The sequence below is a fragment of the Adiantum capillus-veneris genome, chromosome 7, assembly GCF_014529385.1.
Source record: "Adiantum capillus-veneris isolate H3 chromosome 7, ASM1452938v2, whole genome shotgun sequence".
Lineage (NCBI taxonomy): Eukaryota > Viridiplantae > Streptophyta > Polypodiopsida > Polypodiales > Pteridaceae > Adiantum > Adiantum capillus-veneris.
Window position 1 is genome coordinate 154,735,230 of NC_140937.1, and position 25,017 is coordinate 154,760,246.

General features: G+C 48.8%; 2 protein-coding genes across 4 annotated transcripts in view; both read left to right on the plus strand.

The window, feature by feature from the left end:
• The window catches only part of LOC147454864 (Tetratricopeptide repeat (TPR)-like superfamily protein), a 128,748-nt gene that overhangs the window by 79,409 nt on the left and 24,322 nt on the right, over positions 1 to 25,017 (plus strand). The gene's annotated exons all lie outside the window — the stretch shown is intronic.
• On the plus strand, positions 9,489 to 10,220 carry LOC147454865 (uncharacterized). Its single transcript, XM_086516689.1, has one exon. It carries the CDS (start codon positions 9,515 to 9,517, stop codon positions 10,106 to 10,108), a length of 594 nt encoding a protein of 197 aa, XP_086372815.1. The 5' UTR covers positions 9,489 to 9,514; the 3' UTR covers positions 10,109 to 10,220.

A 25,017-nucleotide genomic window follows, 5' to 3' on the forward strand; every position in this document is an offset into this window, starting at 1 on the left:
AATAAATTAAACTAGGATAACAAAATATAAATACTACGGAATCCTAAAGTAAGCTAATAGGTGTGAAAGGTGAAAGGCGTGAAATGTGTGAACTAAGCAGTACAATGTGTAGACAATATGGGAGGGAAGTGGAGATCCATCTTCATAGAGATCCATCTTCATCTGCACTCTAGACGACGAAAAAGTATGGCTCCTTTGCTGTAGCCTCCTTTGAAGCATTACATGAAAAATTGTAAGTCTAAAAGCATCTGATCTCTAAAAGCTAGCGCAAAAGCAATCAGTGCTATTCACGGAAATCCGCACAGTGCCACGTCAACATGTCAGCGCGTTTTGCGGGCTGGCCGTACAGCAGTGCCATGTCAGCAAGGTATCGAAAAATCCGATCGTCCATACAACAGCCACGTCATCAGCTAGATAAAGGTGTGTGGGTCTTGCTTTACCTCCAGATGCCTGCGCAGTTAGGGTTCGCGACCTGTGGTTGCCTGTGTCTGCGACCTGAGAGAGAGAGAGAGAGAGAGAGAGAGAGAGAGAGAGAGAGAGAGAGAGAGAGAGAGAGAGAGAGAGAGAGAGAGAGAGAGAGAGAGAGAGATGAAATGAAATGTTATATTAACATCTGCAAAAGGCCAAAGTGACCTATGAGACCAGAAAGTTACAATGCAGTGTATCTGATACAAAGTCAGATTAACAAAATAAATTAAACTAGGATAACAAAATATAAATACTACGGAATCCTAAAGTAAGCTGATAGGTGTGAAAGGTGAAAGGCGTGAAATGTGTGAACTAAGCAGTACAATGTGTAGACAATATGGGAGGGAAGTGGAGATCCATCTTCATCTGCACTCTAGACGACGAAAATGTATGGCTCCTTTGCTGTAGCCTCCTTTGAAGCATTGCATGAAAAACTGTAAGTCTAAAAGCATCTGATCTCTAAAAGCTAGCGCAAAAGCAATCAGTGCTATTCACGGAAATCCGCACAGTGCCACGTCAACATGTCAGCGCGTTTTGCGGGCTGGCCGTACAGCAGTGCCATGTCAGCAAGGTATCGAAAAATCCGATCGTCCATACAACAGCCACGTCATCAGCTGGATAAAGGTGTGTGGGTCTTGCTTTACCTCCAGATGCCTGCGCAGTTAGGGTTCGCGACCTGTGGTTGCCTGTGTCTGCGACCTGAGAGAGAGAGAGAGAGAGAGAGAGAGAGAGAGAGAGAGAGATGAAATGAAATGTTATATTAACATCTGCAAAAGGCCAAAGTGACCTATGAGACCAGAAAGTTACAATGCAGTGTATCTGATACAAAGTTAGATTAACAAAATAAATTAAACTAGGATAACAAAATATAAATACTACGGAATCCTAAAGTAAGCTGATAGGTGTGAAAGGTGAAAGGCGTGAAATGTGTGAACTAAGCAGTACAATGTGTAGACAATATGGGAGGGAAGTGGAGATCCATCTTCATCTGCACTCTAGACGACGAAAATGTATGGCTCCTTTGCTGTAGCCTCCTTTGAAGCATTGCATGAAAAACTGTAAGTCTAAAAGCATCTGATCTCTAAAAGCTAGCGCAAAAGCAATCAGTGCTATTCACGGAAATCCGCACAGTGCCACGTCAACATGTCAGCGCGTTTTGCGGGCTGGCCGTACAGCAGTGCCATGTCAGCAAGGTATCGAAAAATCCGATCGTCCATACAACAGCCACGTCATCAGCTAGATACAGGTGTGTGGGTCTTGCTTTACTTCTAGTGACTTGGGCCCCATCGGACCGTCCTATAAGTTGGTAAAGCTTTAATATGTCGCCCACTTGGCAAGGATCTGTAAGTTGGTGAGAACTTTGTCTTCTTCTGCTGCTTCTAGGGTTTAGGCCCCTTGGCCGGGATTTGCAAGTCGGCTAAGGTTAGGCTCGGGGAGTCCTAACCCGCTAGGTCTTCAGTGGCTTGACATGTCTGCAGTTTGTGACAGCCTCACATGGGCCTACAACAATTTCCCGCAGTAGTTGGGTTTACTTGCTTCCCACATAGGCATGGGGCCAGCATAATGGACTATGTCATGGCACAGCCGGAGCTTCATCCCCTCCATTCAGGATTTCACAATAGCTCCCAAACCAGTGAGTGTACACCTTTCAGTACAGTACAGCTCAGGTGTCCCGCTATAGATTTACACTAGAGAGTGACTCTGTTTATATAGAGATCTATGGTCCTCTATGTACAGCAGCAGACTGAGACATTGCATGATGTAGCAGTAGAGGCATACCCACACACTCACCTTGATCAGAGACACCGTCTTGGGAGCAGTGTTGAGAGACGAGAGCACAACTTCAGAGGGATCTTCTCCTAGGGGTCATCAATCACACATAGTCTCGGATAGCCTTCCGGCACCTTGTGCGGCGGAAGAAGCGAGCGTTTCTAGCTCAAATGGAGCAAGACTTATAGCAATTGTTCTTGAGTAGAGACTCAGGAGAGGCATGGCGTCTCTTTCATGAGCACTCCCCTCCCCGAGTGATTATTTCCCCTAATGTGTGGGGTCAGTATGCAACATCCTTATATACGATGAAACCAACCCGTAGGGAGGTAGACGTAGGCTTTCACCCGAAACTTTATTGGACACAAAGAAACGTTGCAAATAAAAACCTGTAACGGGAATTGATACTTCAAACACACACGGCTTGCAAGATAGAGCGCTACCAAGCAGACACCAACACCTATTGGCCCCAAAGACCGGTGCCCCTTTCAGTATTTCTGTATTGTATTCAAAAGAGAGTAAAATCTGTCATTTCCTACAAGTTGCCCTGCATAATCCGGGCTGAAAATGACCTGATCTGGCCCAATTTCGGTAGCATAAATGTACTAGGACGCTTCACAAACATTATCCCGACGCAAAAAGTGACTTTCCCAACGCATACGGACACTTTACAAAACTTGGCAAGAATTTGCAGCACGCTGAATTCTCTGTTTCGCTGCCCTAAAAGTGCGCTAGATCACTCGCACAACGGTCCCCTTGCGTCCCCGGACCTTTTGGGGGTATTAGAAACCCTTTAGGGTCGAAACCTTAAACGTACAAAAAAACACAGCAGGCTCTATTTCCCTGTTTTGGGCTCCGTTTCGCGAGCCAGTCGCATCCGTAGCAAATCCTCGCGCTCCCACACCTATAGGGCTACTTGCCCTTTGAATCGGACGAGATTTCTCGCGTGAAATCTCTCCGAATTCACCTGTACCGGCGGGGGATTAGCAACTAGCTAATCCAGTACCTGTGCAAGAGGCTCTTGCCCCATGGACCCATACAACTGTACATAGGTCAAATGAAGAGCCCTCTTGTGGGGCATCACATAACTGCACGGAGAGAGAGAGAGAACTGAAATGCTATATTAACGTCTTCAAAAGGCCAAAGTGACCTATGAGACCAGAAAGTTACAATGTGGTGGATCTGATACAAAGTCAGAGTAACAAGATGCCAAAATGACAAAATGAAATACTATGGAATCTTGAACTGCTAGGTGTGAACTAAGCAGCTAAACAGCTAGCCGGGATAGCTAGATCACAAGAGATCCAACATCGGTCGCTGGCGAATCTCATCAATCTCCTCCATGGTGAGTAGTCTGACCGGGCGTCGTGCATGTCGAGCCAAAATGATCCGAATCCTCTGATGCAGCCTCCGTCGATGCCATGTAGTCCTCCTCAGTCGTGGGCGTCTGGATCTCCCCGGCTCAGTCGCTCGGCCGATCACTGTGCCTCTGGTGTGACGCGACGAGCTCTGCTGCGGTGGTAACTCCTCCGGCTCGAGCAAAAACAAACCCAGGCATCTCTGATCCTCGTACCGCATGACTCTAGAGAATGGTCCAAAGCCCTCTCTGAACAAGCAATGGAAGCGGCCTCGTATCTCGTAGTAGACGGGGCAGTGGCATGTGTAGTGCAACTCTGTCTCAGGCTCGATGTCACACAGGGGGCATGTCCTGGCCTCTGTTGGTACTCCGCTGTATCTCCCAGTCTCAATCCGCAGCTGGTGTGACGATGTGCGTATCTGGCCAATAGCACGTCGTATCCCATGAGACAAGTGGGTGTCCATGTATCTGGGCCTTGTCACAAAACCATCCTCCGTAAGCTGGAGGAGATGCTCTCTGTAGAAAGCCATCTTCGTGCCCAACTCCTGTGCCGGCTGTATCCATGTCCTCTTCATGTCTAGCTGAGTCAAGTGCTGGCAAATGAGCCTGGTGATCTCGGACTGTGTAAGAGTCAGAGACGGCGCATCCAGTGAGTACTGGAAGGGAGGCAATCTGCCTTTGCTGAACCCATGCGCCTGAAACCATGATGCCATCTCCCCATACCAGCATGTTGTATCTCCCTGCATGGCTAACTGTCGAGAGGACTCAGGTGCAAGGCGTGCATATCTGTCTCTAGGAAGTTCCCACATGCGGTGTATGAAGGAGACAGATCTGGTGAGCGCCTCAACCACTAGTGGCGGGGCAGCTAGCTCTGCTCGTACAATAGTACGTGGTACTGAGGCTTTGGCTGTAATGAGCCGTGAGATCATAGAGACCAGAGGCTTCTCCATGTTCCCCCATCCATCACTGCGGCCTGTCCTCCCGTGATGATCCAGTGAAGGTCCCCAAATCTCAGCTCCATAAAAGCAATGCAGAAGCCACCAAAGTGTCAAAGAGCCGGAGCTTCGTCCGAGGCTCCTGAAACTGAACTTGTGAACACATCCTTTCCAATCTACCCAATGCTGCATGGGCTCTGGTCAATCTAGTCTCTCCTGCCCTCCTCAATGAAAATGCCGGCCCACTAAAAACCACTCCAAGGTAAGTGTAAGCATCTGTATACTCCACCTTCTGCTGGCCGTATGTGAATGTTGGCGCTAACCTCCTGATCCACTGTGGGGTGATATTAAATACCATGACCTTGGTTTTACCAAGGTTGACGGACAAACCACTTTCCTGGGCAAACGGATGCAGAGTATCCAAGTGACGTTGCATCCCCTCCGGAGAGTCGGAGATCAGCACAATATCATCAGCATATAACAATAGTGGAATCCATGTCCCTGGCAGCTGTGCACCTCTATCACCATCTTTCTCAATGTAGTCAGAAACCTCATCCACATACATACCAAATAGAGTAGGAGAGAGCGGGCAGCCCTGCTTCACCCCAATAGTGGAGTAAACCGGTGTGGATAGACATTCTGCGGTGCGTACATGCCCTACTACTGACCTGTATAATGCCATGACCCCCCAAATGAGCTCTGTGGGTACTCCCATCTGCTGTAATCCACGCATCAATCTAGCTCTGGGCATTGTGTCAAATGCTTTGCGGAAATCCACAAAGCTACAATAGATCCGTCTCCCACACGATTTGCCCTCCTCAATGATGGCTCTGAGTGTCAAGATATGGTCAAGCGTAGAGAAACCCCTCCTGAAACCTGCCTGCCCTGCTGCGCGTATCCCCTCCCTCTCTGCCCATCTACTCAGCTACTGCTGAAGAATAGATGCGTACAACCGTGCCAATGTGTGTCCAATCATGATAGTGCGATAATTCCCAGGCTCCATAGGGTCTCCCGACTTGAAGATAGGCACAATAGTAGATAGGCTCCAAGTATCAGGCAAACCCTCACACATGGCACGGTTAAACATAACTGCTAGAAGCTCTGCTAGTAAATCTCTGGCATGCGTGAAATGCTCAGCCACCAAGCCATCATGATCATATGCTCTCCCAGTCCTCATCCTGTCAATGGCCTTCCTCACCATCTCAGCGGTGAAAAAAGCACATGTGTGTGGGCATGGATCGGGGGGGGTCGGGAAGGGGGGGCTGTGTAGCAGGGCTACAGTGTCTTTCACAGGACACAGTTAGTACAGTTGGTCTAGGCTGGTTCACACTGGAAGGACACTGGACGGACCCTCTGGGCTGGGAAGTGACACGTGGCAGGGTACCGACGGTGGTCTAGTGGACCTCGTGGCCAGGTCATCACATGGCTGACATTTATGAGCCGTTGGTGGCTCTTTATGGTGGTACCTATGAGTAGTAACGGCGGGTCATTCGATGATCATCTTCTCCTATCATCTTGTACGTAGTCGTCTAGAGGGAGTCTTACACAGAGCACTGCTTCACCATCCCTGCACATCTGAGCCTCGACACCCCATTTGTACCTGTGAGTCCTGGGCTGGAGCTGAGTGTGCTGCCACGCTAGAGTCTGTACATGGTTCTTTGAGCTAGTCGAGTCCACATGTTCTGGTGCACTGTTGTGTCTCTGTTGTTATCCGTTATTTCTGTGTTTCATTCTGTTTGAGAGAGTTCCATTTGTTTGAGTGAGATTGTCACGCACATTGCACTGAGGAGCACCCACACTGTAGAGAGCACGACACATTATCCGCGCTACAGGTGCTCTCATTTTGGCGATCACGGTGGGACCTCAACTGAAGTCTCACTCTGTTGAGTAGCTGGTTTCTTCGCTTCGCCTGTACAGCCTATTGGTCTGGTCCAGTTTCACCCTTGACAGCTTAATCTAGCTGGTCTAGTCTCTCGCCTTGTTGGTCTGGTCCTCTCTCGCCCTGGTCCACCCAGTGCTCGTCCTGGTCTAGTCCTTCTCGTCCCTGGTCTAGTCTTCCTCGTCCTGGTCCAGGCCAGGTGGTCTAGTCACTCGCCCTAGTCTAGTAGAGTCTAGACCAATGTTCAGCCAAGTGAAGGTTGTCTTGCCCAAGTGAAGGTCTTCTTGCCCAAAGCTTGGTGGGGTTGGCGGTTACTGCATGACACATACAAGGAGGTCATTGGAGCGTCAAAGTGCACTACTGAGTCCTCTGAAGTACTACCACAGAAGGCGTCAACCCTTGGTGCCCAGTAGAAGCATATTAACCCCATCACCCATACCTACTCATATGGCTACCTCCATTCCTTCGACCGGTTCTACATCCTCTAGGTCACCTTCTCCGGTAAGGCTCTCCCCCATTTTGTTACAGCAAGCTAGGGAGCAACAGACTCAGGAGCAGGAGGCCATGGAGGAGCTCACAAGTGTTTTGGCAAAGGTGAACATCAAGCTCCCTACCTGTAAAGGTCTCTCCGGAGAAGATGCAGACGACCATGCTCGGAGGTTTGTCTCTCTTTGCAGAGGTCGTGGTCTCAACAGAGAAGACGCATACCTGGTGCTCTTCCCGTCCACCTTAGATGGTCTTGCAGATAAATGGTACAGGCAGTTTGCTGAAAACCACTTTACTACTTGGACCATGTTAAGACAGCAGTTCTGTGAAGCTTTTCGACCAGGGGATTATCAAGAGAAGATTCTAGATGAGTTGGCCAACCTATTGCTCCAGCCCAAGGAGACATTTGCAGAGCTCATGACGAGAACAAAGTCCTTGGTCGCCAAACTACCTCAGCAACCAGGGGAATTCATGGGGAAGAAATGGGTAGAGAAGGCTCTGCCTAAGACTTCTCAACAAAAGCTCAGAGAAAGTCTTTGTCCTGAAGCCAGTCTGGAGGACTTTGTTGCTACTGCTACTAGAATAGAGGGAGCAAGAAGGCAGTTCACTGACTCTCCACAGTTAGATACTGCCCGTGTACTCGTGGACAGTCCATCAGACCCCTTGACTTCTTTAAGAAGGGAATTGGAAGCCCTAAAGTTACAGCGGGCCCTTCACGAAGAGAGATCCTTCTCTCTCAGACAGGAGAAGCCTCCACATCAAGAGGCTTATGATCAACTTAAAAGAGAGTTAGAAGAGCTCAAGTCTCAGCAGGAGACTAAGGCTATGGTATGGTGTAGTTCATGCCGCTCTGTAGGACACCCTAAACAGGACTGTCCCCTTCGCTCTTATTGCCACTTCTGCGAAAAATCGGGTCAGGATTGCTACTATCTAAAGGGATTGCACAAAATACAGCAAAGTCTTGGTCCTACTCTCCAACAGGGGTTAGCACCAGCATCCAACATGGTTTCCCACTACAGCCATCCCAACTACATGCCACCTTTGCTCAATACCCCTGCTGTCCAAGGTATGTCAAGTACTTTCCCGACTCAAAGTTTTTATAATACTAATGCCACCTCAACCCCTCAGAGCTTCTACACTTCAGCCTCCAACTCCATGCAGCAACCACCTCGTCCCCTGTTTCGTCCTTCCAATCGGCCCATACTCTGCTACAGATGCGGAGAATATGGGCATTATCAGAGCAAGTGTCCTTTGCCATAGGGGTCCCCTCCTTGTCGTCATTGCCCTGATTCGAAGGATCACTACAGTAAGGATTGTCCCACGCAAAGGGCATCCATGTCTTCAAGCTCGACTCAGAACTAGCAAGAATTCACCTTCCCGAAGATAAACTTGATTACTCTGAACACCGTGCCTCAACCATCACCTGCTACTCATGTGGTTAAGCCACTGCAAGTGGAGGAGCCTGTTGGTGTCCTTACTCGGGCACAAAGAGAAGCTCTTGGTCTCAGTCTGCCCACAGGTCCACCCCGCCAGTCCCCACTTCCTCAAGCTGGTCTATTTGACCCAAAGGACGAGTCCTTCAAAATTGCTCAGAGCAAACCAACTTCCCTGTTATCTGACATTGATGGAGCCTTTTTGGAAGCAGTGGCTGACTTGGAACAGATTAAGGTCCCAAAGGGAGCCCAGTTCGAAGGCGCCAAGCCCAGAGCAGAAGCCATCTTGAAAAATACTTTTCAGCAGGTGTCACTATACGACATGCTAAGGCTCGACGCAACACTTAGAGGTGACACCCTGTCAGTCATTCAGTCTCTATACCCGGGGGCTGGGCCTAGTGGCCGGCACCTCCCTGTACAGCCCTCAGAGTCTTATTTGATTTCCTATCCATGTGCTCCTCTCACCGATTATAAAAGTCCTCGTCTCACTGTATCTATTCTTGGGCACCAGCTGTCTGGCGTCATCGTTGATGGGGGATCTGGAATCAATTTGATGCCCGAATTCACTATGATGGCCTTAGGTCTAAAGCCTACCCGAACTGCTCCTTTCACTATTACATTGGCCGATCAGAGAACAGTCTACCCAGTGGGCATAGTCGACAAGGTGCCTCTGAAGGTACAAGATTTCACTTTCAACTTGTATTTTGTGGTAGTTAATCTTCCCCAGGTAGAGGGAGGTTATCCCTTGCTGATTGGTAAGCCATGGTTGCGACATACAAAAGCACTTCACGATTGGGGAAACGACGCCATGTGGATACATACTCCTGGCTCTCCAATGCAACAAATTCGTCTCGAAGGAGGTATGGATCCGGTCGTTCAGCATAGCTCCTTGTCAGTAGAGTCCAACCCTGACTTGGAGCAACCGGTCCCTCTTGATGGGTCTGATGAAGACTTACTGCAGTGGTTGGAAGCTACCCAATCTATGCCTTGTTATGGGGTATCTGTTCACTCTTTGCCTCAGGATACCCCACCTCCATCCTCCAAAGTTCTTACAGTAGCTGAGCCCAATGAGCCACCTCAGTCAATGGCAAGTGTAAAGGTCACAGAGATTGATCACTCAGATGCTCCCTTTGTGGAAGTGATCAGAATGACAGCTATCAAAAACAGTCTCTACACGCAATTGAAGTCTATGAAGTCTTTCCTCTTGATCTTGTGTGAGGTATTGAAGGATTTATGGTTTGCTGCTTTTCCCAACTCACACTTGAATGGCTTTGTTTCCAGTCAATGGAAAGATATGGGGTGGCAAGGGACCGACCCATCCACAGATTTCAGGGGTGGAGGATTTATCTCTCTCGAGAATTTGTTGTTCTTCTCAAAACGATACCCGAAAACATTTCAGCAGCTGTTGTACAAGAAAGGAGGTAGAAGAGCAACGTGGGAGTATCCGTTCTTAGTTGCTGTTGTGAACATCACCTTTATGCTGATTCAAATGCTTGACCTTTGGTCAGGAAAGCCGAGGTCTTGGGCTGCAGTTTGTTTCTTGAGAATTCTTGCTGAAGACGAGATGGCCTTCGAACTGCTGTATTGTGTGACATTCAAAGTTATGGATACTTTGTGGCTTGCCATGCGTGCTTCATACACGGAGTTCAATGTAGTGATGAAGGCTACACGTGGGCAGCTTGAACATGAGCTGGCAATGGAGTCGGTAAGTCGAATTGAAGACATGCCTTCATACACACTACACCATATAGCTACATTCAGATATCGTTTGGTCAGTATTTGATCGTGTTTTAGCAAGTAGAAGCTTCAAACCAAGGTCCTTTTAGTTGTGTGATGGAATGCCTGTTCAAGTGTTTGAACCTGGTTTTCCTTTCATGCTAATTAGCCACTAGTCTAGATCACCCTCTCGCCCCAGCCCAATTTGGCTCGCCCCTATGTAACTGGATTCGCCCCAGCCCAATTTGGCTCGCCCCTATGTAACTGGATTCGCCCCAGCCCAATTTGGTTCGCCCCTACCTAACTTGATTCGCCCCAGCCCAATTTGGCTCGCCCCTATCTAACTTGATTCGCCCCTATCCAATTGTCTCGCCCCAGCCCAGTTAGGATTCGCTCCTACCCTCCCCCTCACTTACCCTCGCCCCTATCCACCCCCTCCCTTCCACTTGACCCTAACCAGCCCCCTATCTATGCCTACCCACCCCTCTCAGCCTCAGCATGTTTTTCGGCCATCCTGCAAGTTTTCCCCCAGATGGCAAATGGTTGCCATCTTGTTGCTGCTGAGAAGGCCTTTCTATTCTGCCATTATGATGGAGCTTAACCCTACAGCTTAACCCTATTTGCGGTGTTACTCGGGCTTATGGTCATCCCTCCTTTCGAGAAGGTGTTGTTGCAAAGTGTGGCAAGGTTATCTGCAAGAATGGATCAGTTTTTTCAGTATTTCCTCTCACCGAGACGGTGAGCGGTCTTGTGGCGGGCAACCTGTAGTAGGGCTACAGTGTCTATCACGGTACAGTGTCTTTCACAGGACACAATTAGTACAGTTGGTCTAGGGTGGTTCACACTGGAAGGACACTGGACGGACCCTCTGGGCTGGGAAGTGACACGTGGCAGGGTACCGACGGTGGTCTAGTGGACCTCGTGGCCAGGTCATCACATGGCTGACATTTATGAGCCGTTGGTGGCTCTTTATGGTGGTACCTATGAGTAGTAGCGGCGGGTCATTCGATGATCATCTTCTCCTATCATCTTGTACGTAGTCGTCTAGAGGGAGTCTTACACAGAGCACTGCTTTACCATCCTTGCACATCTGAGCCTCGACACCCCATTTGTACCTGTGAGTCCTGGGCTGGAGCTGAGTGTGCTGCCACGCCAGAGTCTGTACATGGTTCTTTGAGCTAGTCGAGTCCACATGTTCTGGTCCACTGTTGTGTCTCTGTTGTTATCCGTTATTTCTGTGTTTCATTCTGTTTGAGAGAGTTCCATTTGTTTGAGTGAGATTGTCACGCACATTGCACTGAGGGGCACCCACACTGTAGAGAGCACGACACATCATCCGCGCTCCAGGCTGCTCAGGAATTGTGTACAGAGATGATGCATACTGGCCCCAGGCCTCTGTAGAAGTGATGGCAGGGGGGGGGGGAGTGCTCATGAAAGAGCCGCCATGCCTCACGTGAGTCCTGACTCAAGAATAGCTGGTATAGATCCTGCTCTAGGCGAGCCAAAAATGTCCTCTTCTTCCGCCGCACTAGGCGTCGGAAGTCAATCTGTGACTGTCTATGAGTGATGTCCCCTAAAAGCACCTCCCTCTGAAGTCTAGCTCTAGTGTCTCGGCATTCCTCATCATACCAACTGTTCTGGGGCATGCTCCCCGAACGGCGTCTCTGCTCAAGCTGGGTATGTGGGTATGCCTGTGCTGTTGCATCATGTAGTGTCTGTGTCAGTATAGTAGTAAGCTCCTCCAAGGTCGCCCTGGCTCCTGTGTGCACAGGCGTCTGTAGATCCCATCTATGTATACAGAGTCCGTCTCCCGTGTGAAGGTGTAGCGAGTAGGGACTGTTGCCCGTAGCCTGTGTGCTACACTAAACTGAAAAGAGATGGTCAACGACACAAGAGCATGGTCCACTGCCACACCAACAGGTCTGGGTCCGACCGTGAGGTCTTGGATACTAGAAATGAGGCTCGGCTGTGCCATGACATAATCCACGGTGCTGGCTCCATGTCTGTGTGGAAAGCATGTAAAACCCCCCGCAGCGGGAAATCTCTGTAGGCCATTCAAGATGGCCAATCCATGTGCAGTCCCCATGTCTATCAAGTATCCTCCATACTCAGTGTGTTCTCCATCCTGTGATAATCTGGATAGGCCCGTCTTTGCAACATCCAACTCTCTCAGCATCTCCTCTGAAGTATCATAAAATACTGTGTGATGATGGGCAGTCCTAGCATTGAAATCCCCTAGAATGATGATGTCACCGTCTCTACAGAACTCCCATATGTCATCATCCAAAATAGAGAAGGGGGACTGTCCTCTGGGTGGTGCATAAACTGACGTACTCGGGGGAAAGTAGCAAATAGCAATGTAGAGATATCTGCCTGTCTCTGCTCTCGATCTCACCCACATGTACCTAGCTTGCTCATCCCTGCGGGCTATATGTATCAATGGCTGCAACTCCTCCCTGAATAACACTGCCACTCCTCCTGAGCCCCGCCCTCTGTGCTCTGATCGTGTCTCTTGTCTACAAGCTGTCTCCCATCTATATCCACTAATGTGAGGGATAGATTGCCCCGGGGCCTAATGTGTCTCAGAGTAGAAGACAATGTCTCTTCCCGTAAAACGATCCTCAAAAGCACCCACATCAAGGCGCATAGATCCATTACAATTCCAGGTGGCAACTTTGAGTGTGGTCCCATAGGTCTCGCACCGTCATGTGGAGCGCCGCTCTACAATCACCACCCGGCCATCTCAGTAGAAGGCTGTCTTTCCCTTCTCCCTTGCCGCTTGAATCTCTGGCATTACGTCTCTCATATGCGCAAGGTGTGTGAGAGTGAGGTCATCTCCAAGGAATATGCCCGTTTTCTTTAGTGTAGGGCGCTTCTTCAAGAAGTCCTTCTTTGCCTCCATGGATGGGAAACGGATGATTAAAGCTCTCCCTTTTGAAGTCTCCCCATTGCCTTGTGTCTTCTTCCCTACCCTCCATGCCTTTGTATGAGTAGCCTCACTACCCATCATGCGGAGAAGTTCTTCAACTTCCCCTGCCACATCATCTCGGTCTTTTAGACCGGTTACTCTTACATGCAAGGCTCTAGTTTTCCTTCGCGCTCTTCTTCTAGAGTCATGTTGATGATTGTAGGAGTGGGAACGGATGTGGTTTCTTTCCCTTTCCCTTTCTTAGCGACTTCTATCCATTTCTCGGCCTCATCCGCCTTCTTCTGCGTCTTCGTGATCACATCCATCCACGAAGACGTCTTTACCACCTCCTACTTCTCCTCCTCTGTGATCATCCGTACCTGCTCCTTAATGACCTTGATCTCCTCTATCACCGAGGGCTGGACTTCCCCTTCTTCCAGTCCACTGCTTACTCTATCCGCAAGCTCTCGCTTGAGGGCTGTGACCTCTTCTCTAAGTGCTTGTGAATCCGCCTTAAGTGCTTGTAGCTCTGCGTGCAAGTCCTCTTTCTCCTTCTTCCATTGTGCGCCTTCGTTGAGGAACATTTGAAGAAGGTTGGCCTTCTCTTTCCACCATCCCTCCGTCTCTGCTTTCCATTCTTTCATCTCCCTTTCCATTTGTGTTATCCGCTTGTTTGTAAGCACAAAGGTTGCCTTCGTATGGGGCTTACATACTGGCGAAACGATCATGGCCTCCACTGGCGAAGCGCTCATGGCCTCCAGGCGGAGAAGTAATAACCACAACCCGAATGCGGGTATATACACTACCACAGCCCACTGCGGGACACTCAGTTTGCTCTGCCAAATATCCAGAGGCTCAGCCCCATTTTGGTTTATTCAAGATACTTGCACCATGTGAATATATTTGTTGTCCTCAATTATGCATACATAATCTAGCTGAAAATCTGTCTGCTGAGAGAGAAGCAATTCTGGAAATTCTATGCCTGCTGAAAATCTGATAGGTCTGAAGATCTGTAACCTGTTCCTGCTGTTTGGTTTTGGCTGACAGTCTGTACGTACCTCCTGTTTTTTTTTTTTTGGTGCTGTTTCTGTTAATAAAGTGCAACGTGCAGCACTATGTAGTAATGATGCAATGCAGGTGTGTGTGATGACATATTGTATGAATATTGTGCAGTGAAAGTGTTTTGTGCTGCTGCTGTGTGTAAAGACTATGGTTGGGTGTGATGGGGGTGAAATGTGCAGGTGACGGGAGCAATGGGCAGCAAGAAGAATGGTGAGAGAGAGAGAGTCGTGCTCTGTGGTTCCTGTTTGTACACTGTTGTAGAAGTTGCACGAGACCTTGGCCGTTTGCTGCCCACTACACGTCAAACGTTAACCTTAGGCTGACGTGGATTTTTTAGCGCAAATAAACATGCAGTACCCGCGTGCGTAGCCCTCCACTTGCCTGCGGACGTGTTTTGCTGACCTTCTGTGGAGAGCGCTGCCTGGATTACAGATGGCAAGCAGCAGCAGTAGAGCTGATCCTGTGCTAGAGAGAGAGAGAGAGAGAGAGAGAGAGAGAGAGAGAGAGAGAGAGAGAGAGAGAGAGAGAGAGAGAGAGAGAGAGAGAGAGAGAGAGAGAGAGCTGATCCTGTGCTAGAGACAGAGAGAGCCCAATACGCTAGAGAGAGAGAGAGAGAGAGAGAGAGAGAGAGAGAGAGAGAAATGAAATGAAATGAAATGTTATATTAACGTCTTCAAAAGGCCACAATGACCTATGAGACCCGAAAGTTACAAAGTGGTGGATCTGATACAAAGTCAGAGTAACAAAATAACCTAACAACAGTACAAAACAAAGATATATACTATGGGGTCCTAAGTTGGTCTATGTGAGTCAAGCAAAAAACTAAGCAGAATAATGGGCGGCTTGTTGGGATAGCTGAATCACAAGAGATCTAGCATCGTTCGTTGGCGAATCTCATCAATTTCCTCCATGGTAAGTAGTTTGACCGGGCGTCGTGTATGCCTGGCCAGCGTGCTCCGAATTTTTTGTCGTAGCCTTCGTCGATGCTGTGTAGTTCTTCATAGTCGCGGGCGCCTGGATTTCCCCAGTTCAATCGCTCGGTCAATCAGTGTGCCTCTGGTGTGAGACGGGGGGGAGCTCTGCTATGGGAGTGGCTCTTGCGGTTGTCCCGTGTCTGCTCTGAAGAAGTCTGTGATCCGTCTTTGAGACTGGCTAACCTCGCCATTCATCACGCTATCTCTGTGTCTGCGCAGCTCGAGCAAGAACAAACCCAGGCATCTCTGATCTTCGTATCCCATGACTCTTGAGAGCGGTCCAAAACCCTCTCTGAACAAGCAATGGAAGCGCTCTCGTATCTCGTAGTAGACGGGGCAGCGGCATGTATAGTGTAGCTCTGTCTCAGGTTCCATGTTACATAGGGGCATGTCCTGTCCTCTGCTGGTACCCCTCTGCTGGTTGTATCCATGTCCTCCTGGTGTCTAGTTGGGTCAAGTCTTGGCGGATGAGCTTGGTGATCTCTGACTGTGTAAGAGTGAGAGATGGTGCATCCAATGAGTACTGGAATGGTGGCAGCCTGTCTTGCTGAACCCATATGCCTGAAACCATGATGTCATCTCCCCATACCAGCATGTTGTATCTCCTTATATGGCTAGCTGTCGAGAGGATTCAAGTGCTCTGCGAGCATATCTGTCTCTAGGAAGTCATGTGCGGTTTATGAAGGAGACTGATCTGGTGAGCGCCTCCACCACAAGTGGGGGGGGCGCTAGCTCTGCTCGGATAATGGCCCGTGGTACTGATGCCTTGGCTCTAATGAGCCGCGAGATCATAGAGACGAGAGGTTTCTCCATGTTCCCCCATCCGTCTGAGCGACGCGGCCTCCCATGGTGATCCAGTGAAGGTCCCCATATCTCAGTTCCATAGAGCAGTGCTGAAGCCACCAAGGTGTCAAAGAGCCAGAGCTTCGTCCGGGGCTCCTGAAATTGAACCTGGGAACACATCCTCTCCAATCTACCCAATGCTGTGTGGGCTCTAGTAAGTCTGGTCTCTGCTGCTCTTCAGAGTGAGAATGCAGGTCCGCTAAAAACCACTCGAAGGTAAGTGTAAGCGTCTGTGTACTCCACCGTCTCCTGGCCGTATGTGAATGTAGGTGCTGACCTCCTGATCCACTGTGGGGTGGTATTAAACACCATAACCTTGGTTTTACCCAGGTTGACAGACAAACCACTTTCGTGGGCAAACGTATGCAAAGCATCCAATTGACGCTGCATTCCATCTGGGGATTCGGAGATCAACACTATGTCATCAGCATATAACAAAAGTGGAATCCATGTCCCTGCCAATTGAGCACCTTTATCCCCATCGCTGTCAATGTAGTCAGAAACCTCATCCACATACATACTGAAAGAGTAGGAGAGAGCGGGCAGCCCTGCTTCACCCCAATAGTGGAGTGAACCGGTGTAGAATGTCCCTCCGGGGTGCGTACATGCCCTACTACTGATCTGTACAATGCCATGACCCCCCAAATGAGTTCTGTGGGTACTCCCATTTCCTGTAGTCTGCGCATCAGTCTAGTTCTGGGGACCGTGTCGAAAGCTTTGCGGAAGTCCACAAGGCTACAATAGATCCGTCTCCCATGAGATCTACCTTCTTCGATGATGGCTCAACTGTGAGATCCTGGATACTAGAGATGAGATTCGGCTGTGCCATGACATAGTCCACTGTGCTGGCTCCATGTCTGTGTGGGAAGCATGTAAAACCTCCCGAAGTAGGAAATCTCTGTAGGCTGTTCAAGATGGCCAATCCATGTGCAGTGCCCATGTGTATCAGGTGTCGCCCATACTCAATACATTCCACATCATGTGATAGTCTGGAAAGGCCCGTCTCTGCAACATCTAGCTCTCTAGCATCTCCTCTGAAGTATCATAAAACACTACCTGGTGATGGGCAGTCCTAGCATTGAAGTCCCCTAGGATGATAATGTCACCGTCCCTAGAGAACTCCCGTATGTCATCATCCAAAATAGAGAAAGGGGACTGACCTTTAGGTGATGCATAAACTGATGTACTCGGGGGAAAGTAGCAAATAGCTAGATGGAGGTATCTGCCTGTCTCTTCTTTCAGTCTCACCCACATGTACCTAGCCTGCTCGTCCCTGCGGACTATATGTATGAGTGGCTGCAGATCCTCTCTAAATAACACTGCCACTCCCCCCGAGCCCCGCCCTCTGTGCTCTGAGCGTGTCTCCTGTCTGTAGGCCGTCTCCCAAGTGTATCCACTGATGTGAGGCATGGATTGCCCCGGGGCCTGGTGTGTCTCAGAGTAAACGATGATGTCTCCTCCAGTAAAGCTATCCTCAAAGGCACCCACATCAAGACGCATAGATCCATTGCAGTTCCAGGCAGCTACTTTGAGTGTGGTCCCATAAGTCTCGCACCGTCATGTGGAGCGTCGTTCTAGGATTACCACTTTTCTGTCTCGGTAAAAAGCGATCTTGCCTTTGTCCCTTGCCGCTCTAATCTCCGGCATTACTTCCTGCATATGAGCGATCTGCGAGAGGGTGAGATCATCCCCGAGAAAGATGCCAATCTCTTTAAGAGTTGGTCTTTTCTTCAAGAATGTCTTCTTTGCTTCCATGGACGGAAAACGGATAATGAGTGCTCTTTCCTTTGAGGTTTCTCCACTGCTTCCATTTTTCTTTATGTTGCCCACTCTCCATGCCCTTGTGTGCGTCGGCTCATGAATCCCCATCAAGGTTGTGAGTTCTTTTACTTCTTCGTCCACATTGCCTTTGTCTTTAAAACCGCAAATTCTCACATGTAAAGCGCGCACCCTTCTCCATTGCTCCTCCTCTAGTCTCTGATTAATAATGTTGTTGGGTGTGGGCGTGGGCGTTATCTCCTTGCCTTTTCCTTTCTTGGCCACCTTGATCCATTTCTCGGCTTCGTCCGCCCTCTGTTGAGTTTTGGTAAGAACATCCACCCAAGAAGTCGTCATTTCTTTATGCTGCTCTTCTCCTTCGCCCGTACTTGCTCCTTGATCGTGTTGATTTCTTCGATTAGTGAGGGTTGCAGTTCGCCCTCTTCCAGTGTGTTTCTTGATCGTGCTTCGACGAGCTCTTTCTTGAGTGACGCGATCTCTTCCTCTTGGGTCGTCACTCGGTCTTCCAGCGTGCTTATCTTGCTCTTTGGATCAGCACGCGTCCTTCGAGTATGTTTATTGTGCCCCAGAGGTTGCGGTTCATCTTGGTCATGATCTCCGTCATCTCCTCTTTGCATTTTTGAATGACATCCTCTAGGGGGTCGGCTTTATCGTTCATCTTCCTCATGCTTGGTTGCCGTCCGCAAGGGAGTTAGGTGTACGTGTGCACCCACCTTAGCAGCGGACGCGGTGGTTGGGAGTCTCTGGATGTATGTGTGCACCCACACTGGTGGCGATCACGACGAGTGGTGGAGGGCAAGGCGGTGTGGCCAGGTGCCCTCAATATGCTCAGTTGTGTGTGTGTGTGTGTGTGTGTGTGTGTGTGTGTGTGTCTCGAAAACAAAGGTGAAGGAGGGGGGGGGGGGGAGGGGGGGTAAAGTGTGTTAGAGATGAAATGAAATGTTATATTAAAGTCTTCAAAAGGGCATAATGACCTATGAGGCCCGAAAGTTGCAAAGTGGTGGGAACAGGGCGTAGGAAACCTTGGGGGACATGCTACGCGTAGGGAAACTTGGAGACATGAAACGCGTAGAGGAAGGGGTGGGGGGCGGGTTGCCAAGGCAGTCGGGGGGGCGGGTAAGGGGGCAGCGCAGGAGTAAGGCGCGAGCAAGCGGGGGGGGGGGGGGGCGTGCGCGGGTTTGCTAAGGTGCATCAGCGCGCGGGAGGTGCGGGGGGCAGCAGTGCAAGGGAAGCGCGGGAGCAGCAGGGCGGCAGGCGGGAGCGCGAGTGCAGCGGGCAGCAGAGGCAGGGGGTGCAGCAGGGCGACAGAGACACAGAGAGAGAGAGAGAGAGAGAGAGAGAGAGAGAGAGAGAGAGAGAGAGAAATGGAATAAAATGAAATGTTATATTAACGTCTTCAAAAGGCCTGAGTGACCTATGAGACCAGAAAGTTACAATGTGGTGGATCTGATACAAAGTCAGAGTAACAAGATGACAAAATGACAAAAATGACAAAATGAAAATAAAATAAAAATACTATGGAATCCTGAACTGTTAGGTGTGAACTAAGCGCTAAACAGCTAGCTGGGATAGCTAGATCACAGGAGATCCAGCATCGGTTGCTGGCAGATCTCATCAATCTCCTCCATGGTTAGTAGTTTGACCGGGCGTTGTGCATGTCGAACCAAAGTGATCCGAATCCTCTGATGCAGCCTCCGTCGATGCTGTGTAGTCCTCCGCAGTCGTGGGCGTCTGGATCTCCCCAACTCAATCGCTCAGTCGATCAGTGTGCCTCTAGTGTGAGGCGACGAGCTCTGCTGTGGTAGTAACTCCTCCGGGTGTCCAGTGGCAGCTCTAAAGAAGTTTGTGAGCTGTCTCTGAGACTGGCTAGCCTCTCCTCTCATCAGGCTTTGTCTGTGTCTGCGCAGCTCGAGCAAAAACAAACCCAGGCATCTGTGATCCTCGTACCGCATGACTCTAGAGAATGGTCCAAAGCCCTCTCTGAACAAGCAATGGAAGCGGCCTCGTATCTCATAGTAGACGGGGAAGTAGCATGTGTAGTGCAACTCTGTCTCAGGCTCGATGTCACACAGGAGGCATGTCCTGGCCTCTGCTGGTACTCTGCTGTATCTCCCAGTCTCGATCCGCAGTTGGTGTGAGGATGTGCGTATCTGGCCAATAGCACATCGTATCCCATGAGACAAGTGGGTGTCCATGTAGCTGGGCCTCGTTACTGCTAGCTCTGCTCGTACAATAGCACGTGGTACTGAAGCCTTGGCTCTAATGAGCCTCGAGATCATATAGACCAGAGGCTTCTCCATGTCCCCCCATCCATCACTACGGCCTGTCCTCCCGTGATGATCCAGTGAAGGTCCCCAAATCTCGGCTCCATAAAGCAATGCAGAAGCCACCAAAGTGTCAAAGAGCCAGAGCTTCGTCCGAGGCTCCTGAAATTGAACCTGTGAACACATCCTTTCCAATCTACCTAATGTTGCATGGGCTCTGGTCAATCTAGTCTTTGCTGCCCTCCTCAATGAAAATGCTGGCCCACTAAATACCACTCCAAGGTACGTGTAAGCATCTGTATACTCCACCTTCTGCTGGCCGTATGTGAATGCTGGCGCCGACCTCCTGATCCACTGTGGGGTGGTATTAAATACTATGACTTTTGTTTTACCAAGGTTGACGGACAAACCACTTTCCTGGGCAAACCCATGCAGAGCATCCAAGTGACGTTGCATCCCCTCCGGAGAGTCGGAGATCAACACAATATCATCAGCATATAACAATAGTGGAATCCATGTCCCTGCCAGCTGTGCACCTCTATCCCCATCTCTCTCAATGTAGTCAGAAACCTCATCCACATACATACCAAATAGAGTAGGAGAGAGCCGGCATCCCTGCTTCACCCCAATAGTGGAGTAAACCAGCGTGGATAGACCCTCTGGGGTGCGTACATGCCCTACTTCTGACCTGTATAATGCATGACCCCCCAAAGGAGCTCAGTGGGTACTCCCATCTGGTGTAATCTGTGCATCAATCTAGCTATGGACACTGTGTCAAATGGTTTGCGGAAATCCACAAAGCTACAATAGATCCTTCTCCCACGTGATCTGCCCTCCTCAATGATGGTTCTGAGTGTCAAGATATGGTCAAGAGTAGAAAAGCCCCTCCTGAAGCCTACCTGCGCGACTGCGCGTATCCCCGCCCTCTCTGCCCATCTACTCAGCTGCTATTCAAGAATAGATGCGTACAACCGTGCCAATGTGTGTCCAATCATGATAGTGCGAAATTCGCAGGCTCCATAGGGTCTCCCGCCTTGAAGATAGGTACAATAGTAGATAAGCTCCAAGTATCAGGCAAGCCCTCACACATGGCACGGTTAAACATAACTGCTAGAAGCTCTGCTAGTAAATCTCGGGCATGCGTGAAATGCTCAGCCACTAAGCCATCATAATCATATGCTCTCCTAGTCCTCATCCTGTCAATGGCCTTCCTCACCATCTCAGCGGTGAAAAAAGCACATGTGTGTGGGCATGGATTGGGGGGGTCGAGAAGGGGGGGCTGCTTAGGAGCTGTGTATAGAGATGATGCATACTGGCCCCAGGCCTCTGTAGAAGTGATGGCAGGGGGGTGGGAGTGCTCATGAAAGAGCCGCCATGCCTCACGTGAGTCCTGACTTAAGAATAGCTGGTATAGATCTTGTTCTAGGCAAGCCAAAAATGCCCTCTTCTTCCGCCACACTAGGCGTCGGAAGGCAATCTGTGACTGTCTGTGAGTGATGTTCCCCAAAAGCACCTCCCTCTGAAGTCTAGCTCTAGTGTCCCGGCATTCCTCATCATACGAGTTGTTCTGGGGCATGCTCCTCGAACGGCGTCTCTGCTTAGGTTGGGTATGTGGGTATGCCTCTGCTGCTGCCTCATGTAGTGTCTGTGTCAATATAGTAGTAGGCTCCTCCAAAGGTCGCCCTGGCTCCTCTGTGCACAAGCGTCTGTAGATCCCATCTATGTATACAGAATCCGTCTCCCGCGTGAAGGTGTAGCGAGTAGGGGTTGTTGCCCGTAGCCTGTGTGCTACACTAAACTGAAAAGAGATGGTCAACGACACAAGAGCATGGTCCACTGCCACCCCAACAGGTCTGGGTCCGAGAGAGAGAGAGAGAGAGAGAGAGAGAGAGAGAGCAATGAATGTTGTGCAAGGCTTTAGTTCTTGCACTTCCCTGTACATAGAGGGTAGGCAAGCACACAGTAGCTTTGGTACCTGGAACAATCCACCATACTGCTGAAAATACAGCCCCATGTTTAATTTCAACGCCTCTCTCTCTCTCTCTCTCTCTCTCTCTCTCTCTCTCTCTCAAGCTGGAAAGTGCCCAAAAATGTGCCAAATGGCACTCATGCATGGGTTTCCCGTTTTGCACCTTCCGGTCTAAAAATATCTAAACCGGTTGCTCAGTTGACTTAGCGGCACAGTAATAAAATGTTCCTCTTGTCATTTCGGAGCTAATGACGTGAACAGATTTCATGGCCCAAAATAGCAATTTCCTAAATTTTAGGAGAAACTTCCATGGCCCTTCCACTGGTCATCTAACCATCTATCACCATTGGGACCACATCCAAAAAGGCAATGTAGCCCTGTTATCAGGTGATCTTCTCTTTAAACTTTGAGTAGAGCCTAGACATACTTTTACTGCTCGGATTCCAGTGCCGGTTGGCCCGACTAACTCGTGCCGACAAGGCCTTCGCGTTCTGCAGGTGAAACTCTCGGCCGTCGACCGTTTCACATTGGCCATACAGTGTCCAGCCATTTGCAACTTCAAAAAGAGGGGCCGAAAAATTAAACAAAAATCAAGGGAAAGAAACCAACAACTAAGGTTAGCAATTGCCACGTCCTCGTGACAGACCCCCCTCTTGAAATCGCAAGAGGGGGGTATCCTCTTGAAATCGCAAATGTCCTCGATTGATGCCATATATACATGCCATTGATGATCTTGTGTTGGTAGCACGCTTTTATCATCCCATGTACCCACAAGAAAGGTCATAACACATAGATACAAATGACTTAATGAGACCTTCATACTATTGTCATTTTCATCTATGATAGAAGTGAGCATTATACGTTTAACACTTGAAGAGCGATGCACACTTCTTTTGCATTGAATTCGCATGTACATTTGATGTGTTAGCTCCATCATTACCCCTCCTTTGAACACGTTGGGTTGGGGCGTATGTAGGCTGTAACCCAAAGGCCTCAAGGTAAAGCTGCAATATAATTGGTGACTCTGACAGTTCATGCTCTTCCATCCACTTTGCATCCATAGGTGGATAGTTTTTGAACTTCACCAAATAGCGTCTTGCAACCTGTCCCTTAACTTTTCTTTCCTTATCTGCCAAAATTTGCTCAGGTACCAAGATCTCATCGAGTTCATCGACTTCTGGTTGATCCTCCTATCTGGCACATCACCCAGGAAAGGTCTTAGAAGACTCACGTGAAACGCATTATGAATCTTCCAAGTGTCAGGCAATTTCAGCCTATAAGCAACATCACTGATTTTATCAAGCACTTGAAAAGGCCCATAGTAACGCATGTTGAGCTTCGGAAATAACCTTTCCTTGCCCTTCATCTTCTTTAACCTTGCCTTTTCAAACTGTAAAAGTACCAAATCACCAGGTGAAAACAGTAATTCACGACGGTAATGATCAGCATCCCTTTTCTGCTTTGCGTGAGTCTTCTCCAAGGCAACTTTGATTTTCTTATGCATTTCATCCATGTTCTCAACATGTCGATTTGCCTCAAAGTTCTTGTCCTTTGTATGCAAAATGGGAGGAACCTTTTTGCCACCGTCAACAATCTCAAAAGGTGCTTTGCCTGTGGACGAATGCACCGTATTGTTGTACGCATACTCAAGCATAGGCAAATACTGTTCCCACTTGCCCTTATTATGTGACACATAGCATTTCAGCAAATCCAAGCAAGTAGAATTAGCCTCTTCAGACTGTCCATCAGTTTGTGGATGAAACGAAGACGAGAACTTGAGCATAGTGCCCATGTTCCCAAACAATCCTCTCCAAAACAAACTTGTCATACGAGGATCACGATCACTGACAATCGATTGTGGCATACCATGGTACTTAGCACATTGTACATGAACAACCATGCCATCTGGTTAGATTTTGTCTTCTTCCTGACAGGAATAAAATGGGTCTGTTTGCTGAACCTGCAAATAATGGTCCATATATTATCATTCCCTGTCCGCGTTCTTGGAAGATCAAAGATAAAATCCATAGCAATACTTTCCCATGGCTTATCCGGAATCGACAGTGGCTGTAATAACCTTGGTGCCTTTTGCTTGTCAAACTTGACCTTTTGGAAAATCACGCATGCTCGCACAAAGGCATCCACATCTCTCCTCAAAGTAGGGCAATAAAAGAATGTCTCGACTGCTTTCATTGTCGCATCAATTCCATGATGCCCTGCATACGGTGGGAGATGACTTTCTACCATGACCTTATGTCGCAATGGCCTAGTAACACAAAGTCTGCCATGCATCATCATAAAACCGTCTCTGAAGAGGTAGTGCTCATGACGTTGCCCACCTTGCTACTATTCAAAGACCCTTGCAAAATCTTCATCAGTAGCATACTGTTCCTTCATGTCATCAAGCTCATCATGATACGGAATTGACACAATTGAAATTTGTGGCTTCCTTGATAACGCATCAGCCACAACATTCTTCTTGCCTTCCACATGCATAATCTAAGTGGAACATAGAAAGAATGTTTGCCCATCGCATATGCTTTTCGGATAACTTTGATTGTGTCACACGGTCTGATGGTCTGTATAGACAACAAAATCAACACTTAAGAGGTAGTGCTTCCAACTAGAAAGCACATGAATCACGGCCAAAAGCTATTTCTCATAGATTTGCATAGTCTTTTTGGCCCTTGCAAGATTCTTCTCTTGTAAGCTACTACCCGAACATGTTGCATTAGCACTGTTCCGATGCTATTGCCACATGCGTCACACTGGACCACAAATGACTTCCTAAGATCTGGTAAACAATCACCGGAATTTAAGTCAACGTTTCCTGTAAGAGACTAAAAGCTTTTTGGGTCCATCTGAAAGTGACCTCTTTCTTTTGCAAAGCGTGAAGAGGTGAAGCTATCTCTGCAAAATTCTTGATAAACCTTCTATAGTATGAGCACAATCCCAAGAAGCTTCGGACATCATGCACAGTTTTTAAGTGTGGCCATGTCTTAATAGCTTCAACCTTTGCAGGATCCATTCGGACACAATCCTTTGACATTATGTGGCCAAGAAAGTGGATCTCTTCTAAGAAGAATTCACTTTTCTTAGGATTGACATGTAACATGTGACTACGTAGCTCTTCGAACACAATGGTCAACTGACGCCTATGCTCTCTTCATGCTTCGA

Excerpts from the sequence above, each read along its gene's own strand:
- LOC147454865 (XM_086516689.1), top strand. The coding sequence starts at position 9,515 with ATGAAGTCTTTCCTCTTGATCTTGTGTGAGGTATTGAAGGATTTATGG.